Below are 23,822 nucleotides of genomic sequence, written 5' to 3'. Positions count from 1 at the left end.
TAACAGCCGTGTCCCATCCGGGGATCCCCTAACAGCCGTGTCCCATGCCAGGATCCCGGAGCAGCCCCAGCCTGGCGCTCACCCTTGGCGGTGCTGGAGATGCTGGCGGTGCCCGCGGCCAGGCCGGGCGCCCCGCGGCAGGCGCGCTCCAAGCTGTTGTGCTGCTTGGCTAGCTGCTCGATGGTCTCCTCCAGCCGGATCCGCTGCTCCCGCTCATGCTGCAGCAGCCGCTGCCATTTCCGGCTGTGGCTCTCGGCTAAGTCCAGGAAATCGCGGCAGGCCTGCGGCAGGAAGGGACGGCTCAACCGGGAGGTGTCACGGCACACGGGGACCCCGGCTGGCTCCCCAACCCGCCCTCCTGCTCCTCTCCCAGGAGCGTGGTTTGACCAACTCCCAGAGCTGTGCTCGATCCCCACATCCACAGCTCAGCTCCGGCAGTCCAAAGCTGAAGCACCCCCAAGGAGGTGGCTGCAACACGGACAGCTGGCTGTGGCAGCCTGGCCTGCCACAGCCTGCCACAGCCTGTCCCTGTCCCCATCCTTGAGCCCGCTGTGCTCCTCAGGAGCTCTCACAGCCCTCAGCCAAGCCCAGAGGTCTTGAGTGGCACCTTCATGCCCAAATTCAGCAAATGAGGAGAAGCTGAATGGGACAGTGGTCCCTGGGATGACAGCCATAGACAGGAGAGGATCACAGAATCGTGGAATGGTTTGGGCTGGAAGGGACCTTAAAGCCCATCCAGTTCCATGGGCAGGGACACCTTCCACTATCCCAGGGTGCTCCAAGCCCTGGCCAACCTGGCTTTGGACACTTGCAGGGATCCAGGAGCAGCCATAGCTGCTCTGGGCTATTCAAGTCAGGAGCCAGCAATCCCTGTGCTCCAGGGAGGCAGACACAAAGGATGCCCAGCTCCTCCCTGGAGCTGCACAGCCCAAGACACAGCACAGGGCCTGGCATGGCCCCTGCAACACATCCACCACGGCCAGAACCCCCATTCCCCTCCCCAACGAGCCCGGGGGACCCCCCAGCCATAGGGACCCCGCAGACACACAGGACACAGGGAAGGAGGGAGGGCTCAGGGAGTGCTCCAAGTGAAGCCTTGCAGTACACACAGCACCCCCCTCCTGTGCCATCAGGCAGGGGACAGCTGGGACACCACGATCCAGGCTGGCAGGAGAACCCCTTGGCACCAACCCCCCTCTCAAAGGCCCCCAGGAGTGGCATCACCCAGCCCCAGCCGCGCCGGACTCCCAGCAGGAGCTTTCCGGGAGCAGGACATCCGCCCAGGGCCAGGACACAGGGACACTGCTGGCTGTCCCACACTGCCTCATCCCAGACAATGGCCTCACAGGACAGCCTGGCCCTCACAGCTCTATTTTTAGGTTATTTTCTATCTTGGATGAAACCCTGAGTTCCCGTGGCCTCGCCGCTTCCTTTGCCATCAGCCCCACGTGCAGCTGAGCACGGAGGCAGGGCTGCTCCTCCCACCCCAAATCTCTGCCAGATGCAACACACTGAACTTTTTCTTATGTTTCAAAGTAGGGAAATGGGATTTTTATGGAAATTCTCCAGAAGCTGGCAGCGTGAAGGGAAATTAACTGTGCTTGTGCAACTCTTTGTCACACCAAGGAAGTCCAATGGATAAATGCTAACTGAAAAACTCAAACCTATTCAAACCAGAGAGTTTTGGATGTCTGACAGACTTCCAACATTCCCAGGACTTGCTTGTTTTCTGTTTCCAGCTATTTAGATTCCACAGATGATTCATCCAGCTCTTGGCTTGGTTACTCAGCATTTGGGCTGCAGGTGGCACCTGAGGATCGAGGTAACTCCTGGTCAAGCAGAAGTTTCAGGGCTTCAGCTTCCATGACTTGCTCTGATTTTACCAGGATTTGTCCAAGAAAAGCTCCAATTCATCAATTCTTCACCAAACCTTTCCCTTGGATAGGAGCAGGATTTGAGACTCATCCAGGGAAGGAAGTTTTTCCTTTAAGGTTTTGCTTCACATACACCTGAACACAGAGGGACCAGACCCTCCATGTATCCCCTCTTCCACCCCTTTGATGCTTTTCCCACTGAAGGCAGGGAGGGCTCAGGGTCCTGTCCCGCCACATTCCTGGCTGTGCTTCCATCTTACATGTGTTCAAAACTGGGATCAGCTCTGGGACCCTCCTGACAGAGAGACCTGGAGGGTCTGGAGCGTGTCCAGGGAAGGGAACGGAGCTGGGAAGGGGCTGGAGCCCCAGGAGAGGCTGAGGCAGCTGGAAAGGGGCTCAGCCTGGAGAAAAGGAGGCTCAGGGGGGACCTTGTGGCTCTGCACAACTCCTGACAGGAGGGGACAGCCGGGGGGTCGGGCTCTGCTCCAGGGAACAGGGACAGGAGGAGAGGGAATGGCCTCAGGCTGGGCCAGGGCAGGCTCAGGGTGGATTTTGGGGAAATCTCCTTCACGGAAAGGGTGGTCAGGCACTGGCACAGCTGCCCAGGGCAGTGCTGGATCCCCATCCCTGCAGGGATTTAACAGCTGTGTGGATATGGCACTTGGGGACAGGGGTCAGTGGTGGCCTTGGCAGTGCTGGGGAACGGTCGATGCTCTCAGAAGGCCAGACCAGACCCCACATTCTCAGGGCGATGTTTTCACCTCCTCCTCTGGAAACAACTCAGCTCCTCCCCACCCCAAAATCCTTCTGGGAGCCACCCATGGCCCAAAGCCCACGGGGACCCTGCCCTGGCCCTTCCCAGTGACACCATCCCAGGCTGGCCGCTGGCTCCGTGTGTCCCACGCATGCACTGGGCTAAGAGGATGAAACCAGGGCAAGTAATGGGATATGGCCATGACCTTCCCATCCCAGCAAAGCTCATTATCTGCTCCAAAGGTCCAGCTCCACAGGCAGCAGGAACAGAAATGCCCAGTTTGGCACCGAGGGTGGGAAATGCCGGCTGCTCCCAGCTCAGGGGCTGAGTGCTTTAAAACGAGATCACCTGTAATTATCCTACTACAATTAACCACGGGCTGGAACAGGGAATTAGGGGGAAAGGAGGTAATTATGGAGGAGCCACGGGGAGGCAGGGCTGGGAGGAGAACTTGCTCCTGTAGCTGATGGGAATCAACATCCTAATGAAAAACAGCAGGTAACACCTTGGAATCTCTCATCCCAAAGCTTCAAGGAGGATTCCATAGGGAATCCCAAAGGGAAACCTGCACCACTGGGCTTCATTTACAGCCATATAAAAAAATCCAAGTGATGGAGAATGGTTGTCAGCACTGCAGAGCATGGGAGGTTTTGGGAAGATGAGCAGGATGGTCCTCACGAGCCACAGATCCCACCACAGGCTGTGGAGGAGCTTCCATGGAGCAGGTCAGGTCTGTGCATGGTCCCACTGCATCCCACAGTTGGATTTAGGAGCTGGGATACGTACAGGGATTATTCCCTGGGTTTGAAAGGCTGTAGGGGCCCCTCTCTGCAGCCTCTTCCTCTGTAATTCAGACAATGGCTTGATCCAAACCCGGATCAAAGGCTCTGGATCAACCCAAACAAGGATCATGTTTGCTCCTTGGAGAGAAGTGATGCCAGGGGTAGAGAGGGGAGAATATCCTGCAAGAGGGATCTGCCAAACTCAGCCCCCACTGCTGCCACCAGCAGCCAAGCAAATTAAAGTGATTAATTTGGGTTTACAACCCCTACAGCCAGACAGTGCCAAGTTCCACAGGGATGCTCACTGAAGGTGGGAGCAGCACCAAACAGGGATCAGGGGATATTTTTTCACAGTCTCTATCGACTGAGCTCAGTCCTGAGCCAAAATTCATCCCTGTATGGAACAAGGGCCGCAGGGCACTGGGATGAGGAGCTCACACACGAATATCCCAGCTCATCACTCATTCCCAGCATTAATCCCCTGCCTTGGTGTTCCCAAGGTACAAACAATTCCAGCCACTGAGCAGGAGCAACACCTCGCAATCCAGCTTATAAAATTCTCATGGAGAGGTGGCTAAATTTAGTTCCAGCTGAACTTGCTCGGGGCTGTAAGCAAGACTCAGCCACAAATCCATGCGAGGCTGGCACAGGGACACAGGAGAGTGGGAAGAGGCTCCTTGAGGAACGCACCCAAAGGAGGGCACAGAGCCCAGGCTGAAGGATGAAAGTGCAGGAAAAGTGATTCCCCAGTGAGCTGTAGGGCTGAGGAGTCGAGGCCATGAAGGTACAGCCTCGGGAGGCCCCACCATTCTCGAAGCTCTCCCAGGATCCACGCTCTCCGGAGAAGAGGAAAGGGCACAGAATGCTGTGCCCAGCCCCAACTGCTTCTCACCCCATCAGGAGACTGGGTTTATCCTTCACAGCATCCAAACTGCTGCCTCCCACTCACAGAGGGACAGCAGGCACAGGAGGTGACAGAACGTGACCTGGATTTTGCCCCAGGGCCAGAGCTGGATCAAATCCTAAAGTTCTGAAGGTTGTTCTGCCTCAGCATCATCACAGCACAGACAGGGCTGGAGAGCAGCAGCCAGGCTGACAGGTCACCAGTGACCAGAGATAAAAGCAAGCTCCATCCATGTGCAGTCCCTGATCTCAGGGAGCCCCAGTGTTACCTGCTACCATGTGGCAGGAGGGACAGAGGTGGTTTCTCCTCCTCTCCATGGCTGGAAAAAGTTGTGGTTGGTCTCAACCCAGCACTGGCTGATGGAACTGTAAATCCCAGCCAAGACAGGAGGCACAGCCAAGGTGGCCAAAAGAAATGGAAAAATACCACCGAGGCTCCTGCAAATTTCTGGAGGAAGAGGCAAAGCCCCATCGAGATCCTGCCGGGGAGTGGAGCAGGAGGCAACACTTGGTGCCATCAGCTCTGTGGTCCCTCCCTGTGCCCAGCAGCTGCCTCGCCAAGGGCACATTTAGCACCTTTCACACATTTGTCACGGCAAATATCCCGATTTCACAGCTTGTTGCTGGCTAATGGGAACGTCGTTAACAGCCCCAGGATTATTCATGCAGTGGAAAACAATCACCCGAGGTCACCCGCGTCCTGCCAAGGTGGTGGTGTCACACACCCTCGGGGTTCTCTGCTTCCTCAGTGGAGCAAACAGTCAAAATTGGATGGAAGGAACAACGAGATGAGGTTAATTAGCTTGAAAGGGTAAGTGATCTCAAGCAAGGCCTGCCAGACTTCATAGAATCATGGACCGGCTTGGCTGGAAGGGACCTCAAAGCTCATTTTGTCTCATACCCCTGCCCTGGGCAGGGACACCTTCCACTGTCCCAGGCTGCTCCAAGCCCTGTCCAGCCTGGCCTTGGGCACTGCCAGGGATCCAGGGGCAGCCACAGCTGCTCTGGGCACCCTGTGCCAGGGCCTGCCCACCCTCACAGGGAATATTTCTGCCTGGGGTCATCACAGGGTGACAACCTCTGGGACAGCCCCAGCACAGCTGAGCATTCCCAGTCACAGCACAACGCTACTGATGGTGAGGGAATGCACTCACACCCGCAATCCCACCTGTCCCAGCATCCCAGAGCATCAGCCACACAAATCCAACCCTTGGGCAGGAAAAATCCAGCAGGGAAGTGCCTGCTGTTGTGGGACCAACACCTCCTGCTCCTCAAGCATGGGACAAGGACCACTTCATGGCCCAGGAGTGACATGAGAGGAATCAAGTGCCAGATGCATTCAATCATCTCTTTTTCTTGGGTGAATTACAGAGCAGAAGCTGTCACTCCACTCAGCAGGGACAGAGCTCTGCCGTTCGAGTGCCTGGGAGATAAGTGCTCCCTTCCTTCCTGGAGTCATCAAAACCCTGGGACACAGCTGGCTGCTGCTTGCTGCAAAACAGCCCCCCGAGGGAAGGGCAACTGCAGAGCCTCTGCTTGGCTCTGCACACAGCCAGGCACAGCACAAAACCAGAGAATCACAGCATCACGGGTTGGGTGGGAAGGGACCTTGGAGCTCGTCTCATTCCACCCCCTCCACGGGCAGGGGGACATTCCACTAGGCTGCTCCGAGCCCTGTCTGACCTTGAACACTTCCAGGGATGGGGCTGAAGCCATTTGGGTTCAGAGCAGTGAGAGACAGAGTCACAATCTGCCACTGCATGCAGAAATGGTTGATTTGTCCTTCCTCCCCCAAAAAGCACTCTGAGCAGCAAGCAAAGGGGAAATATAAGGACAGAGCCAACCTGAATCCCAAATATCCCACACAGTCAGATGGCAACGAGACACGGTCTGGAGTGTGGTCATCTGCTCGACAGTGACGGCACCCACAGTCGTGCTGGGGCCCAAGGCCAGGTGCTGCTCGGCACCACATCAACCCAGCCTGCTTCAGTAGCAGCAAATCTGTCCCAAATCCTTGGAGTGACCCTCAGCCAGCGTCTGGCCATCTGAAGCAGGATGTGGAAACACCAGGAACTGCTCCTGCCTGTGGCAGGGCTGGTGGAGAGAGCTGGGCTGAGCCTCAGCATGTTGTGACACCCTGAGAAACCAAGATGACATTGCATAAAACCCTGTGAGTTCAACATGGAAAATTATCCCTCTGCATCCAGGAGAAATAGGTGCTACAAAAAAGCACAGATGTGGGAAGGATCCTTAGTGACCCAACAAGAAGTGGGAAAACACTGGAGCAAGCTCCAGCCCACCTCCTGATGCCACTGTCAGCAGCTCAGACAGACCCCCAGTGCTTGAACAAGGTGCTCCCAAAATCCCTCATGGCCCCATTCCATGTCACACCTTGGCTCCAGCAGTGCCTGCTTCTCTCTGGGGTTCATGGATTCCCTGGGAGTCAGAGATGTCCATGATGGAGATGTCCAAGACAGAGAAGTCTGGAATAGGTATGTCCAAGATGGATATATCCACACTGCGGTGGGGTCAGATCTTGTCTCCTGGTTGTGAATCTGGGAATCTTCCCACCTTACCATGTTATTTTGGGCCACCTGTTTAAAGGCCATGGACACACCAGTGTTCCAATCAGATCCACCCTGTCCAGGGGTTCCTCAGAGCTAAGCTCATCCCAAAGCTCATCCCGAAGCACCGGGGCTGGCGCAGCATCCAGACCCCGCCTGCAGCGCCGCCGTCAGCGCCATGGAATCCACCCCATGCAATGAAGAGGGGATTAGTGGGAAACAGTGGCAAATCCACCGGCTGGCTGTGCTAAGAGGCTCTAATCCCAGCCCCACAGAGCCTCTGTGGAGGAGGAATCAGGGACCGATCCCGAATCAGCAGCACTCGGCAGGAGAGGAGGACGTGGTCAGTGTGGTTCTGGGAAAGGGAAGGAACCAACACTGCCCACAGGTTACAGACCAAGGCAGTGCCAGCCTGGAGTTGTGCTGGGGAAGGATCTGAGTCTGGTTTCTGGTGGAAAACAACTAAGGAACTCGCTCGATGCTCTGGGGTGCCGACCCTTCCACCCCAAACCTCACTGAGCAGCACCCAGCAGCCTCCACTGGCCATGCCAGAGGGTGCCAAGGGCATGCTGGGACCAGTACAGAAGATATTCTGGGAGCTGAGAGTGTGCTGGGACCTCCTGCTGCAGAGTGGCCACCCCAGAACTGTATCCCTGCAGAGCTTCCCTGGTCTATTCCAGCCACGACAAGCCTCAGGCTTGTCCTGGTGCTCTCACCTGCTTGCACAGCAGTGGGGCCTCTCCACTGCCACTTGTGCCAAAAATTCCCTCCATGGGAAGCTCCCAGCACTGGCTCTTGCCCTGTAGGGAGGTACCTCCAGGTGGCTGCTGCACATTCTTCATTCTCCTTCGCTTGCCCAAGCCCCCAAACCCACCCCAGCAGTGGGGGACCCTCCCAGGGTCTGCGGGGCAGAGCCACCACGAGGAGAGCAGCCAATCTCCCCTTCCAGGCCCCGGAGCCCCCATCCCGGTGCTGCTGTGCCCGGAGAGCTCTGTCCTGCCGACAGCTCCCAGGATGACAGATTTCCTGAGGCTCTCGCTGGCTGCTCTCCTCATCCCCGATGGAGCAGATCCCAGGCTGGAGGAGCATCTGTCCAAGCGCGCGGCGGCAGGAGCAGCTGGCAGTGCCCACGGGCAGCTCCGACCCCGGCATCTGCAGGAAGCTGCCTCGGATTGTCCCTCGCATTCAGCCTCATGCAAACCTCCTCATGGTGTGAGAGGGGCTAGAGGAGCAGCAGCAGCCCCCCACAATCCCCTCATCTCCCAGTGCTGTAACTTCTTCCTGGGTAAATCCAGGAGAGCAGAGGGGCCATTCCAGCGCTTTTTCCTTCGACACACGCTGGAGGAAGGAGCTGGAGTGAAGCATCTCGGGGCAGCAGCCCAGGCAAGAGGAAAACACAACCCTTGTGACCCCAAAGGGATTCACCCAGCAATGCTTTGATATTTGCCCTCCCCAGGGCCCCATCCTGCCCCAGCCTCCAGGCAGGGATGAGGATCCCAGGAGGATCCCTGGGCACAGGTTAATGGCAGAGGTGATGCCTGGCTGGGCTGGCTCCCAGCTCAGCAGAGCTGCTGCTCAAGCCCAGGCACTGCTGACAGTGCAGGGCCGTGCTGGGCCCACCAACACAGCCCTGCTGACCCAGCAGCACGGCACAAACGCTCCCAGCTCTCCTCAGTGGAAAAGTCATCCCTCTCAGCCAAAAACATCCAGGAGGGAAGAGCTGCAAGACGCACCCTCGGGTGCTGGGGACAGATTCATCCTCCCTCTTCTTGCACAAGGTTCTGAGGGGAGCCCCAGGACAGTCTGAAACCTCCTGGGGGTCAGATGGACAGAAGGAGGAGGAGGAAGAGAGAGAAGAGGAGGAAGAAAGGTGAAAACCCCCACAGCAGGGTGAGCAGGAGCAGCCACTGAAAGCCCTGGCCAGCACGGAGGCCCCACAGCCACACACAAGGACTTGAGTACCCACACGTCTGATAAAATCCAGTTGGAAGCACTCAGAGAATGATGATGAGGAGGGAGTGGGAGGAAGGCACTGCCTGTCTGAACAGATCTGATCAGAGATACCCTCATACCTCTACATTTAAAAGCATCACAGGATGCTCTGGGAAAGGCGCAGCAGCTCCAAGAGCAGGGGCCGGGCTCCATATCTCCCCATTTCCACATCTCCTCATCTCCACATCTCCCTGTTTGCACTCCCCCAGCCCCAGTCAGCCAGGGACAGACCCCAGGGTGCCCCTGTCACCCTCCCACCTCCCCCCCCAGTAAGAGCAAAGCACCCACCAGTTATCTCCTGGTCAGCACCGCGCCTCCACAGCAGGAACACGCAGGGCACCCAGAGCCCTCGCTGCAGCCCTCTCATCCGAGGGGGATTAGGGCTGGGTTAGGGATTTAATCCCACTGCCGGGGCTTTTCTGGGTCGGTGACATGGTTTGCAAGGCGCTGATTAGTGCGCGTCGTTAGCGCAGCACGGATAATTAACACAGCCGGTGCCACATGCCAGCGAGAGCTGCGCCATCACCTCGCCATGGGCACGGGAACAAGCCCCGGCCCCCTGGGGGGTCTGGCTGGGGTTTTGGGCAGCAGAGCAGCTGCCCGGGGTCACAGAGGGAATCCCTGCCCTGAAGAAGCAAATCCAGGGGTTAAAGATGGAGTTTTCTCACTGCAGTGCTGGAATTAACCCCTGAATGCACAGGGAGAGCTCCTCCAGCCCACTGGCTGTACTGGGGTGAACTGGGAGCAGCCCAGCAGCCTGCTGGGCCCTCCCTGCTGCCCAGATGGAGGATGTCAGTTCCATCACCCTGCCTGTGCCATGATGGGCTTGGGGACCCCAAGGGACAGGCCATATGTCCATCCACACCAGGAAGCAGCTCAGCACAGGGACATGCCCAAGGTACAGGCCAACAGCATCACCCCAGCCCCACAGTCGCTCCAAGGAGGTGATCCCAGGGACTCCCAGCCTCCCAGCTTTGAGCAGTTTTCCAAGCAGACACAGACACACTCACAGGGTGTATCCATCACCTACCACTGGATAAACCCAGAACTCACACGCTGGGCTGGAGACTGTGCTGGGCAACCTGAGGCTGCTCAGAGCAGGTGCTCAGCATCATCTGAGTTAATATGGAAACAGTCTGGGGAGTATGGGTCAATCACAGCAGCATTCCCACGGGGCAGAGGGGGCTCGATGCTCCACAGGGAAGCTGGAGGCAGAGGAGCAACTCTGGGGAAGCACATCTTGTGCCCAGGCAGCTCGTTCCAGCACAGGCACCCAAAGGGCTCCAAATAAACCAACTCCACCAGGCAGATGCCACTCAGAGTCCCCAGGAGCCCAGTGTGGCTGCAGGGAGAGGCCAGAGATTCCTTGAGCAACTGGCACATGGCACAGGGCCACCCCAAAAATGCTGCTGAGCCAGAGCACAGCCCTGGAGGGATCCACAGGGAGAAACCCTACTGGGACTGGAGGATGCAGCCTCTGGGATGCTGCTGGGTGTCCTGGAGGGACTTAAACTGACAGCCTGGGGGCCCTTTCATGGAGGAGAGGCAGGACATGCTGTTGTCCATCTCACTCTGGCTCCAGCTCCGTGGAAGCTCTTGGAAGCCCTCCTGGCAGGCCTGAAGGATGGAGGGTGCTCTGTGCTGATGTCTCAGGTGCTGCTGCTCCAGGCAGGTTCATCACCATGGGAAAGGAAAAGCTGGGTGGGAAATCAGCCTGCCTCAAAGCAGGTGCTGGAATCCCTGCAGGACAGGCTGGGGTGGCCAGCAGTGCCTCTCAAGGACAGGTGAGTCCTTTGTTCCTGGGACAGCCTGCTTCAGGTGGTCCATTCTCACCAAATCCTGATGGAGCAGCATCTTCCACCCAGCACCACACCCCTGCTCCTCTCACCCTTCCTTGTCTGGGCTGCACTGGCCTAGCAGAGCCTTCCTGCACCCCTGCTTCTCCAAAACCTCAAGGGAAAACACAAACTAACCCAGGAATGACACAGGCAAGGCCAAACCCTGCTGCTCTCCACACTCCAGTTCTTTGAGGAAGCACAAAGCTCCGCCGTAGCATCCCCATTCCCATTAAAAACCTATTTCCATCACCACCCACAGCCCTGTGAGCTCTTCCTGACACCCAAACTGGCTTCCTCGGAGCACCCACACATCCCTCCTTCCTGCTGGCTCCTGCTGAACGATGAGACAGAGCTTTCCCCACTCTTGGATGAGTCTACACAACTCAGTGCACTGCTCCGGATCCTCTGGGCCTCTCAGCCCGGTAATTTGTTGCTTCTTATTTTCACACACCTCCCACTCCTCCCCCGTGGCAGATTGTGCCTTGGCTTTCCGTGTCTGCTGCCCAGCCCTGCTGACACCGGGCTCCTCCATCCCAGAGGAGCGAGCCTGGACTCTGCCTGGTGAGATTCCAACAGGGAGCAGAGCCAACAGGAGGCTCACAGAGCTCTGGGCTTCAGTTTAAGCCCTGCAACAGCCTGAAATCCAGCACATCTGAAATCCTCACCTGTAACACAACAGCCCAGCACATCCCACTCTGCCCAAACCTTTCCCCATCACTCCCAGCACCATCTGCCCAGGTGATGCTCCAACCTCTGGAGAGGAGCACCCGGTGCCGGCTGTGGCAGCACCCAGAGCACAGAGGCAAGGTCACCTTCTCAGCAAAGCTCTTGCATTTCCATCTCTATTTATTTATTTCCTGTGCTTGCTGCGTTCCCCACGGCTCCGGGGCCATTTACATAATCGGATCAGAGGCAGCTGCACAGGAACTGCACGCGCCGGCCCCAGAGCTCCCAGCCCTTCTTCCCAGGAGCACCTTTCCCTTCCCTGGAGCACCCCTTCCTTCCCTGGAGCATCCAGCCCTTCCCCAGAGAACCTGTCCCTTCTTCCCTGGAGAACCATTCCTTCACTGCAGCACCCATCCTTTCTTCCTCTAGCACTCCTCCCTTCCCTGAAGCACTCATCTCTCCTCCCCTGGAATATTCAATCCTTCCCTGGAGCATCCACCCTTCCCCAGGAGCACCCATCCCTTCTGCTCACAGCCACAGCACCAAACCTCACAGATCCATACCCACTTCCATGGAGCAGATCCCTGAGGTTTGGTGCTGCAGCCAGGGCAGAGCCTGGACACAGAGCATCCACCAGCCCAGTGCTGCCGGCTGGGAACTCTCCAGGAAAAGCCTGGCGGGCAAGGACATTTCAACTTCTCCTGCAAGGAGCTCCTGGCCTGGCAAAAGCACCCTGTGCTGCCATGGGATACGTGCTCGGGGATGGAGGTGGGCACGAGCACGGTGTGTTTTTACCAGGAAGCTCCCTGTGCTTCCCTGGAGCGATGTTTCATGTTCTGTACAGAAGATTTTGGGACCTCTGCACTGCACAGAGCTCCCCCCATCCCCCCATGAGGGGCTCCTGGCAGCTCCAGAAGGCATCAGCCCATCTAAAAGGAGAAATCAAGGCACAGAAAAGGTGACAGTGTGGCTGGGAGCCACCAGCCCCTGTGACAGGGGAGTCAGGCTGGTCCCCTCCCTCCTGGTCCCCCCCTCACTGCTTGTCCCTCTCCTGCCTTTCCAACCCAGCCCCTTAAAGTGTCCCCCTGCCCACAGCTCCATCACCTCCTCCCAAAACAACCAGCTCAGCAGGGCTCTGGAGAGCCACAACCTCCTCCCGGAGCTGCCACGCTGCTCCCACTCTGCTCCTTCAGTCCTGCCCCTTCCAGGGCACAGCCTGTCCCTCGGGCATCTCCTCAGGATGCCCATCCAAAGCTGAAGTACCAAAGGATGTGAGAATGTGCCCTGCCACCCCCAAGCCCCTCTTACCTGCTTGGGATTTTGGACAAGCCACGTTCCTCCTCTTTTATCCCAGCACAATGGTTTTTGTGGAATTTCCCACCCTCCAGACAGACTTGCTCAAGCTTTTATCACGTTGCAAACACCACAACCTCCTCCTCCTCTTCCTCCTCCTCCTCTCTGGGCTGGACACAGCAAATACAGCTCTGCTCATCCCTTCTCAAAGGCTGCTGAAGAATCCTCTCTCTGGCAATTCCCTGCCCACATCCCATTGCTGTTCTGCCTCCTGCCAGCAAACCTGGGCACCACCAAGGGTCTGCTGGCACCTCCCGCCACACTGCCAACCCCATTCCCAAAACTTGGACAAACTCTCTGTGGGGTAAGTGCTGTACAAGCATCCTCAAACTGTTCTGAAACACAAAAGAGAAACTCAGGAAGCCCTTTTCCCCCTGTGGCTACAGAATCCTAGGAGTGGGGATGGGGAGGATGCTGCTGAGTACCCTCCAGCTCCTGCTGGGAATTACTGTTATTTTTTAAAGCCCACATCAAACACCACCATCTTTCTGCTCAGAGCTGGGACAGCACAGCGACAGCACCGCTCCATTCACAATTCCCTGAGCTGTGCCTTCATGCATTATTCCAGCCCAGTGAAGCTTTGGGATTGTTTCTTTTTTCATTTTCTTTACATATTTTATTCAGTTTTGCTCTCTCTCACAGCTCCCCGGGGTAAACCAGGCTCCCCAGGAAAGGCTGTCTCACTGTGATGGAGGTAGAGCCACACTCCAAACACGAGCTGTCTCCAAAAACCACCGAGAGCAGCGTGAGGCTGCACAAGGCAGGAGCAGGGGCAGTGCCAGCACCGCTTCCTGACCTCCAACAACCCGGCTGGGAGAGCAGAGCCAGCACGAGACCCCAAGGGGGTTAAATCCCACAGCCATGAGGAGCACCAGCAGCTTCATGGAAGCAATGCGGATATGAGGGATGTGGCATGTGGGCCTCAAGCTGCAGCGGGCAGTGGGCTCTGAAGTGTCGTGCCAGGCAGGATTCCACCCACGGAGCAGGAGAAAGCCCCTCAGCACTCCCAACATCCACATTTCCCAGCTTTACAGAGATGACCTATTACATGGAGCAGGCTGTAAGGATGTAGCATACCTGCGTCTAAGTGAGGTCCATACCCGTGCCCTCTTCCCAGCTGCATCTTCCCAACTTCCCATGCCCTCACCGCTGCGCCGAGCCCCGGCCGTGCTGTGCCGAGCCCCGTGGTAACACGAGCCAAGCCACGGGGAGGGAGCAAAGAGGGAGGGCACGAGGACAGAGGAGGAAGAGGAGGAGGAGGAGGAGGAGGAGGGGCAGGAGAAGCAGCACTCACGTTGATCATAGCATTGGAGGTGATGCGGAAGAGCGTGGCGCGCTCGTTCACCGCCTTGATCTTCTCACCGCTGTCGGCCGGCAGGCGCAGGTTCTCCAGCTCGCTGAGCGAGCGCTGCAGGGCCGCGCCGTGCTTGGCGATCAGCTCGTTGCAGGTGCTCAGGTCCTCCAGCTTACTCGACAGAGTCTTCAGGGGTCCGTGCAGCTCGCTCTTGTCTGACTGCGAGGCGGGCTCCTCGTCACCCGAGTCATCTGCACAGGGAGGGATGGAGAGAACAGCGTTTCCATGGCTACCCCCGGCCGCGGAGCCCGGCAGCGCCACGGGGACCGGGGAGCGGGGACCTCGCACCTCCTGCCAGCGCAGCCCCCCCGGAACACAGCAGCACAGCGTGGTGGGAGTGGCAGCCAGAGCCCTGAGCAGCCGCTCCTGCGGCTGTCACCGGTTCAGCGTTGGGTGGTGGGGTGGCACAGGGGGTGCCACACACCAAACGTGCCCTTCCCAGGCTCACCGGAGTCGAGCCACCCTGCACTGGGGGCTCTGCCAGCCCCGCTCGGGGCAAGGTGAACTGCGTCACCTGAAAGGGACAGGTCACAGAGATACCAAGGAAAGTGACACTTTAGCCAAAACTACCACCATGTCTTCAGAGGGCAGAAAAGTCCACGATCAGCACCTCAGCTATAGCAAAAATTCCTGCAACTCCAGAACACTTAAAAGCAGAAAACTAACCCAAATCCACTCAGTGGGGATAACACAGCATTTCTGATCACTCCACTGCTCCCTCAGGAAGGAGGTGATTGGCCCCAAGAGGCAGCAGCACCCAAAGGAAACACAAAGAGACAGAAGCAGGTCCTGGGCAGGGGCTGTGCCCCACCCTTATGCTCCAAAGTTTAGCTGAGGGTTTTCCAGTTGCTCCCAAAACTCACTGAGGCAGCAGAGCAGGGAGCTGCTCCTCTATCTCCCCTCTCTCAATCTTCTATTTCTGTATTTCAGAGAGATGGGCACCAGCAAAACTCGGCTGCAGCTTCTCCGCCAGGTCTGGGGGCATTAGGGGAGTGAGAACATTCTCCAAACAATCCAGGCATGGAGCTCAGGGATGGCTCTGGTGTAACAGGGGAGCAGAACATTCCTTCTCAGGGCTGCGAGGAAAGAAGGAAACCCGTGATTCCCTGGCAGGTGGGTGTTTGGCTGCTATTCCTGGCTCATTGATAGGAGCTCTGGAAATGCTCTGGGTACTGGGAGAGCTGTTCAGGCACTGCTCAGACTGAATCCAGGAAAGGAAAGCAGAGGAAGAGCACTCTTTGATGACTGTGATCCAAAGGCAAGGATCTGGATAAATGTGACGGGAACATCAGCCCAGAGTGGCAGCAGGAGCAGAGCACAGCACAGGGTCACAGCAGGACTCGTGGTGAACCTCCCCAGAGTGGATGTGATGGGACAGGAGGCAGAGCTCAGGGACAGCAATGATCCTCCACAGCAGGACCAACCTCACTGCCCAGGGACAATGGCACAAATTCCAAGGGAAACGGGGCACGGAGCAAACCCCATGACACTGGGACAGCATCTCCCAGTGTCACCACCTGGTCCCTCCACAACCCAGCTGACAAACACGAGCAGCAGCTGCTGGAGCCAGGAGAGGAAGCAGCCACCAAGGACAATCAGACCAGGGGAAAGCAGCTGAGAGCTTCCCAAGGAAGGTGAGCTGCCAGCTGAGGGGGCTGGGAGCTGGGCAGCTCCCACAGACAGGCTGGACAAGGGACAGGACCAGAGGTTTGAAAACACACCCGGAATCAGGGAAGTCTCCAGAACAGCTGGTAGGGGAAGGGGAATAGGAACAGGCAGGGTTCCAAGGACTCCATCCCAGGAGGATGCACAGAGGCACCACAGTGATGGCACAGGCTCACACCACAGGCCAACTCCAAAAGATCTGGCAATAAAATCAAAGCCACTTTTCTATCAGTACAGAAAATAACAAAAACCTCCTCAAAGTCCATCTTCTGATACAAAAGTTTCAAGTATTCCCACGGTGCCTTCCATGCTGGGGCACACAAAGGTCTCCAGCAGGGTGGGCACATTCCCTGGGCTTGGATATCGTCTCTGCACCTGTCCTGAGCTGGTGCTTCCAAGGACAGAGCATTCCATAGCCTGGACACTCACTGGGAGAGGGACACCGGGCTGCTCCTGCTGCTCTGAGCTGTGTCTCTAGGGCTTTCCAGGGCACTCTCTGGTCTCCTGCACCACCTCTCTCTCCAGGTGAGAAACTGTGCTCTTCTCACAGCATCCCAGCAGCCTGTGCACGCTGTGCCAGCTGCCTGCACTCCAGAGAGCAGAACCTCTTCTCCACAGCTCTGGGATCTGATCACCAACGAGGCTGGACTTTAACAGCCAATTTATAATAAAGTCCCATGTTTTATAAACTCCCAGGAGCAGAAGCCAACCCTGCTGGCTCAGCTGTCATTGCCAACAGGAGGCTGAACATGGCAAAACCCACCTTTGAGGGACTCCAGGGGACAATCCAAATTTCCCAATTTTCTCTTTGCAGATATCAAAAATAACTCACAAAGACAATTTTATCTGCTTACAAGTGCTGCAAAAATTGTGCCAAGCAAGAGAAAGTACCTCTCTGCTTATCTCCAGGCAGCGCTTAACCCCCAAATCCCTCCCTTTAATCTTCCCCCCATCCTGCCTTACACAAAATGCTGCCCCAAAGCCCTGGCCCCGTGGGCTGTCAGTGCTCTGGGAATTCCACAGCACAGCCTAGATCACCTTGCCCAGGTGCAATGCCAGATCACAGCCTGGGGATTTTTCACAGAATCACACAATGCCCTGAGTTGGGAAGGACCCACAAGGATCACCCAGACCCCCTCAACAATCCCACCCTGTCCCTGGCAGCGCTGTCCAAAGGCTCCTGGAGCTCTGGCAGCCTCGGGGCCGTGCCCATTCCCTGGGGAGCCTGGGCAGTGCCAGCACAGGGATGGCAGAGCACAGAGAGGGATGGGCTCTGTGCTTTGCCAGGACATTATTTCCTGCCCATTGACCGAGGCTGTGGGAACAGTCCCTGCCCGAGCGCTCAGCTTGAGGCAGGAACACAGCGTGGCCCAATTTTTCATCGCTGTGCAGAATTATATAAATGCCTCAAAGCCCAGGAAAAGAGGGAAGGAACCTGGGTCAGCCCAGTGATGCACTCATTCCAGCTGAGCAGGCTGAGCTGAACATCCCTCACCGGCTCCTGCTGTCCCAAAGCTGCTGCTCTGGGATGCTGGAATGCTGGCAGGGTGGGCAGCAGGATACCACCTTCCTCCTCTTTTCTGGGCAAAGCTCATCTCCTTCCACTAGAGCAGGAAACAATTAATTATATATAATTAATTATATAATATTGTGTATATATATATATATATATATATATATATATATATATCAGTATCTCAAGCAACATAATTGGTTGCAATTATCCCAAATCAAAGCATGGGAAGAAGGAAATCCAATGTCACAGCTACAGTCAAATAAATCCGGGTAGCTGAAAGCAGAAATGATCACACAGAGCACCCAAACCTCCTCACTGCCATTCCAAGGTGGAGCTCTGACACTGCCTCTGAAGGTGCTTCCATCTTTCTCCTGGGAGCTCCCAGGAAGGCTGACCAAATCCCAAATCCACTGAAACATGAATCCTTCTGTTTCCTGCAGCAAGCAGCAGCCACTCAGACCTGCACCAGCTTTGGAGCAGCAGCCCCAGACCCCAGTGGAGGAGCCCTGCTCCCACCAGGCCATCCCCAGCAGCTCCCCAGCTGCTGTGGGTTCCAGCAGGACAAACTGCCCTAGGAATGCTGTGACACAGCACAGGACAGGGCTCTGGGCTCTGGCACCCCCTCATTCCCCCATCAGGGCTGCTCTCAGTGAAGCTGCTTTGAATCACAGGAGCATTTAGGAAAAGACCTCCATCATGTCCAACCTTTGACCAACCTGTGCACATGACACACCAACTGCTGTAGTTAAAGCTGGAGATTATCATGAAGGGCTGGAGGAGAGAGCTGCAGAAATATTTATCCTGTTGCTGATGATGAAGGATTCACTCAGCCAGAAAGGTGGAAGAGCAGCAAGCCTCTGCCTGGAGGTCTCTGCTTGGAGCCCAGCCAAACACCACAGCTTTGGGGATCCTGCCTTTATTCCAGCTTTTGTATCAGCCCAGACAGGGAAAAAAATGATTTGGCTTTGCTAAGGCTGGGAAAACACCCTGAAGGTCAGGACATACCCACAGAAAGAGTCTATCCAGGGCTCCTCATTCGAGGATGGACCACAGGGGATTTGCAGAAGCCAAAGTGCAGCAAGCCCAGCAAGATCACAGCACTGGGACTTCAACCCAAATGGGGGAATCCTAACAGCACCCACTGAGGGTCACAGAACCTCCTGGAAGCTGCAAAAAACACAGATTCCTCAATACTTGGGAGGATTTAGGAGAGGGAAGAGGGGGAGAGGGGAAACACGACTGCCACAGGGTGATGGTGAGGGACAGCCAGCAGAATCCAACTGAACTATTTTCCAGCACAGCCCAGAAGGAGTTTTAGTGATGGCTTTGAAGGGGATTCCAAACATGCAGGGAATGAGGAGGAACCAAAACAGGGGAAGTGAGGACTGGCTGAGGTGGAGGATGCTCAGGGGCTGGAGCATCTATCCCTGGAGTGTCCAGGGAAGGGAACGGAGCTGGGAAGGGGCTGGAGCCCCAGGAGAGGCTGGGGGAGCCAGGAAAGGGGCTCAGCCTGGAGAAAAGGAGGCTCAGGGGGGATCTTGTGGCTCTGCACAACTCCTGACAGGAGGGGACAGCTGGGGGGGGTCGGGCTCTGCTCCCAGGGAACAGGGACAGAAGGAAAGGAGAGAAGAGTTTGTTAGAGGAGGATATTGGGAAAATTTCTTCATGGAAAGAGCTGTCCAGCCCTGGCACAGCTGCCCTGGGCAGTGGGAGAGTCCCCATCCCTGCAGGGATTTAGCAGCCATGTGGATGTGGTACTTGGGGACAGGGGTCAGTGGTGGCCTTGGCAGTGGCAGGAATGGTTGAACTCGATGATCTCAGAGAACTTTTCCAACCTTAATGATTCTGGGGTTCTATTCCAATGCTCTGTGCTCCTTGTCTCTGGATGCTGCCCTCACTCCTTTCCCCCAGTTTGATCCTTTTGGGTCCTCAGCTCCCAGCAGCTCCTAAATCCCATTAAACCTCAAACCAACATCCCTGAGCTGGGCAGGGCCAAAGTGTGTCGGGACCGTGTCCAGGAGCAGCAAAAAGCCTGGAGGCCCTGCTGGAGCCAGGAAGGGCTTCTGCTCCTCCCCACAGGACACACAGAGTGCTTTAATCCATGGCTTCCAGCCCCCAGCACACCCTGCCCCTGCAGAGGAACGGGCTCAGTGATGGATCCCCTCTTTCCATGCAGGATGACAGCGGTGCTCCCACCTGACCCTCATCCCTCCTGGTGCTCCAGCATGGAACAAAGATCCTCCCTAGAGCAGCAAAGCCTCAGGGGGTGGCAGGGGGCTCCCAGTCCCATGCTGGGATGCAGGTGGCCCTGGATCCCCTCGGGAAGCAGCACATCCCTAGTTCAGGAGCTTCACCCCGGCTCACCCTGCTCCTCCTCACGCTAGGAATGAAAGGCAGACATTCAGCAGGAATTCCTGTCGCTCTTCCCCAGGGAATAAAAGCTCCTCAAGAAAACAAACATGAAAGGCTGGCAGGAAAAATTTGACAACAAATTGCCAGGTTCCTCTGGCTCCTGTGCTGTGGATGAGGCAGCCCAGCCTCCACAGCATCCTCCTAAGGATTCCTGCATTCCCAGTGTGCTCTGGAGATTTCCGTGTGCTTGCCAATGGCACAGAGGTACTATTCATTATTTGAATTCATCCCCCTCTCTGTCCTGCAGCCCAGCTCTGCCCTGGCCTTGTGCAGGGCTTGGTGCCAACACCTCCGGGACCCCAGGCCAGAGCAGTGGATTTGGGCTGAGCAGAGTGAGCAGCCATCACCACTCGGCTCCAACCCCATCCCTCTTCCCCGTGCCACCACACAAGTGTGGCACAGCAGGGCTGGCCCCAGGCACTGCAGTAACCCACATAACACCCTCCTCCTCCTCCTCCTCTCTCCTCCTTTTCCTCCTCCTTCCCCCCTCACTCTGGGAAGGCTCCACAAATGCAGCTGCTGCTTCCCGCTCTCCTCACGATGCACTTGGGGAACATCTGCAAGCCCGGGCTCAAATCCCAGAGACACAAACCACAGCAGGTTCACATAAATCCCCTCTCCAGGAGCACTCCAGGCTGGTATTTTATACCTTCACCCCCAAATCCAAGTGCTCCCCGAGCCCAGCCCCTGATGCTTTGCTTGGACTCAGGAGCAGCTCGGGCTGGGTTTGGTTTGTAGGGCACGGGCACGCAGTGTTGCTATAGGAACAGGCAGCCTCACCGTAAGCTGGGGAGATTATTTTTGGAGCTGTGATGCAATTTAATCTATGGAAAATGGATCGGCAGCCATCGGCCATAAGCCTCCTCGGGCTTGTTTCTCAACCCAGAGAACACAAACCTCAGTGCCTGGAGCAGCATCCCAGCAGAGCCACCAAGGCAGAGCTCCCTTTCCACCCCTTTTTCCATCCTGAAATCTTCCCTCAGATAAATGTTTGCCATTGCCTGCAATTCCTCCAGAGCTGGTGGGAAAGCTGCTGGCTGGAGGCACAACACCAGAGCGTCCCCATTGCTCTGGGGACACACTGAGACTTTGCAGTGCAATCCAAGGGGATCCCAGGAACAGGGATCCCACAGGAGGCACTGCCACGCAGAGCTCCCACCCTAAAACCATCAGGGAGCAATCCCAGGGAGCTGCTGCTCACGGCTGGACTGTTCCAGTGCTGCCCGTGGATGAGCAGAGCTGGGAAGAGCCTTTTCAAGGATAAACCAGCAGGAATAGAAGGGATTGAAAGGTTCAGCATGAGCCCTTTTATTCCAAAGCTCCCAAACTGCATGCAGAGTCTGGCTGTGATGTCTCCAACCCAAAACACCGCAGCTCCTCAGCCCCACACTATGGCTGGGGCAGGCAGTTCATCCCTGCTTATCTTCCTCTCTAAGTCCAGCACAGCTCTCCTCACCCTACATCCCTCACCTTCCTCCATCCCTCGCCTTCCTTCTCCTTGGGAGTGGAAAACTTTCCCTTCGCAAGTATCCTCATTTTCAGCAACAGTCCTTGTCCTTCCTGCATCACTGTGAATCTCTGTCCAGTCCTCCTGCAAGCCTGAGCTGCTTTCCTACCCCTCCATCAGAGTCTCTGGAGCCTCCCAAAGGCAGGACTGGCCCTGTGCTGGAAATTAAACCCAGCTTTCTCCTGGAGGCAGCTGGAATGAGCTGATGGGGGGTTGGAAGTGTGAGATCAATACTGCAGGAGTGAAGTCAAGCCAGAGCAAAGATCCCTGAGTGCTGTCCACAGGGAAAGCTCTGATGGGATGGAAGGAACACTGATGATTTTAATTCAGACCGCATTCCTGGGTTGCCCCAAAGCCACCAGAGACCACAGCAGTGACAATGGGGCATCTCAGCAGCTGATTTCCCTATGGACATCAGGACCTGCACGTGCCAGGGTAGCTGAGCTTGGAAGCATTGGAGTCTCAACCCTGGCTGTTCCCAATCCCTGGAACAAGCTGCCTTCAGGTGCCCCGATGGTCCCACCACCAGCACAGCATGGACTATGCCTCCATTCCCAGTCCCATCTCCTGTGCACTTTCTCCTGCCTTTTCCCACACTTGTCTGGGAGTTTTGGATCTAAAAGTATGAAAAGTATCCCACTGACTGGGAAAAGCCTTTCCTCCTCCCACAGACAGCATGGAAGACGTCCATGAGGATCAGCCAGCAGCAAACCCTGCAGCCATCCCAGCCGAAACTCCAAGCTCTTTCTCCTCACAGTAAATCCACAGAAATCAATCCCACCTCCTTTGCAGATTCCCTGTTTATCCCAACACCAAGCAAGGGTATGATTCAGAATCACCAGCCCTTCCTGTGGAATTATCCGGATCTCTGGGATACGCTGCTCACCCGTCATTCCTGAAGCAGAGCAATTTCCAGCCTGGCTCTGGCAGACACGGCTGCTTTCATCACTTTTAATCACTATGAATATTAAATGGAGCAGGGATCTATATTTAATAGCCTAGCCCGGCTGCCAGGGAGATGGATGAGGTTTATAGCAGCTGCAGATGCAGGAACAGGTGGAATTTTGGTGGTTAGAAAGAATTACACTGAGAATTAATCATCAAAATAGTAGGGAAAATAAGCATTCATAAATCATTCCAAATCCGGGTGATCGCTCAGCAATTGCCACCAACCTGGCAGGGCTGTGGCTTCTCCCCACTAATGCAAAGGGAAAGCTGTGCAGGCAAATGGGAACCTAAAAATAGGGAAAATTGGCTGCTCCTGACAAGCTGGGACACATCCTGAAGTCACATTCAGTGGGAGCAGGTGGGGAGGGCCCACCTGGTGATTGGACTCCACAGAGCAAACCCAGAGATCAAAGGCCACTGCTCCTACGGGGTGCTCACCTGGAGAGGAGAAGGCTCCAGGGAGAGCTCAGAGTCCCTTGCAGGGCCTAAAGGGGCTCCAGGAGAGTTGGAGAGGGACTGGGGACAAGAGATGGAGGGACAGGACACAGGGAATGGCTTCCCAGTGGCAGAGGGCAGGGCTGGATGGGAGATTGGGAAGGAATTGTTCCCTGGCAGGGTGGGCAGGCCCTGGCACAGGGTGCCCAGAGCAGCTGTGGCTGCCCCTGGATCCCTGGCAGTGCCCAAGGCCAGGCTGGACACTGGGGCTTGGAGCAGCCTGGGACAGTGGGAGGTGTCCCTGCCATGGCAGGGGGTGGAAGGAGATGGGCTTTAAGCCCATCCAGTCCAAACCATTCTATGATTCTATGAAAATAAGCAGGATAAAAAATGGGCAGTGGGAAAGCACAAAGCATCTCCATTCCCATCACTGCAGCATTCCCAGCCTGGCTATTGAACATTTTATTGCTGCAATTACAAAACGATGATGTTCCTGGTCAATAATCCTGAGCCGCACAGGCTGCACTTTGGACTGCAGTCATGCACTTCCCGGCAGAAATGGGGTTTTCCCAACAACCAAACACTCAAACAACACCAACAAGTTGAAAGTCAGGCTACAGAGTCACACAGACTGAGTTTAAAACACAGCAAAAGGCAGGGTTTAAACTACAAATAGGATGGACACACTGAAGAAATGGAGTTGAAATCCAGGATGTGATCAATCCAAGACTCCATGCAGCCTCAGTGGAGAGACCCAACCCAACAGGCAGCCCTGGAGCCAGTGGTCATGGCTACTTCTAAAACCATACAAATTCCAACGGAATTTTGAAAAGTAAGCTAAAAGAGCAGATGAATTCAGGGTTATAGAAACAGAGAAGGCAAATTTGAGACAGGAGGTGATTTCTAATAAGTCCTCACCAGTCCATGGCTGGTTTGGGATTCTGTACTCCCAGAGATTCCCAGGAAAGAACACCCCTGATGGCACTGGGGCAGGGAAACACATCCCAAAGGGACAGTGACTGGAAGGACAGGGTTGGGCAGAAGTGGGAGGAGTCAACTGGAGACATTTTGACAATCCACAAGGAACCACTCGAGATACTCGGAAAGCAAAGCTGGAAAATGGAGCAGCAACAGAGGGGCAGCTGTGACAGAGCCCTGAGCAGAGACAGCATTGTCCCTGTGTCCCTGAGTGCAGGAGAGACCTGGAGGGGCTGGAGCGTGTCCAGGGAAGGGAACAGAGCTGGGAAGGGGCTGGAGCC

The 23,822-nt window shown here is 56.1% G+C and overlaps 1 protein-coding gene across 9 annotated transcripts in view; it reads right to left on the bottom strand.

The window, feature by feature from the left end:
- The window catches only part of OSBP2 (oxysterol binding protein 2), a 93,488-nt gene that overhangs the window by 14,466 nt on the left and 55,200 nt on the right, over positions 1–23,822 (bottom strand). For all 9 annotated transcript variants that reach the window (XM_053993554.1, XM_053993546.1, XM_053993548.1 and 6 more), the window contains 2 exons: positions 14,021–14,271; positions 83–281 (listed from right to left, as the gene is read on the bottom strand). In XM_053993554.1, coding sequence (XP_053849529.1) covers positions 83–281; positions 14,021–14,271 — 450 coding nt within the window. The remainder of the gene's footprint in view (positions 1–82; positions 282–14,020; positions 14,272–23,822) is intronic.

The sequence above is a fragment of the Vidua macroura genome, chromosome 18, assembly GCF_024509145.1.
Source record: "Vidua macroura isolate BioBank_ID:100142 chromosome 18, ASM2450914v1, whole genome shotgun sequence".
NCBI classification, from domain to species: domain Eukaryota; kingdom Metazoa; phylum Chordata; class Aves; order Passeriformes; family Viduidae; genus Vidua; species Vidua macroura.
The sequence above is the reverse complement of the archived record's forward strand: the minus strand, read 5'-3'. Positions and strand labels throughout refer to the sequence as shown.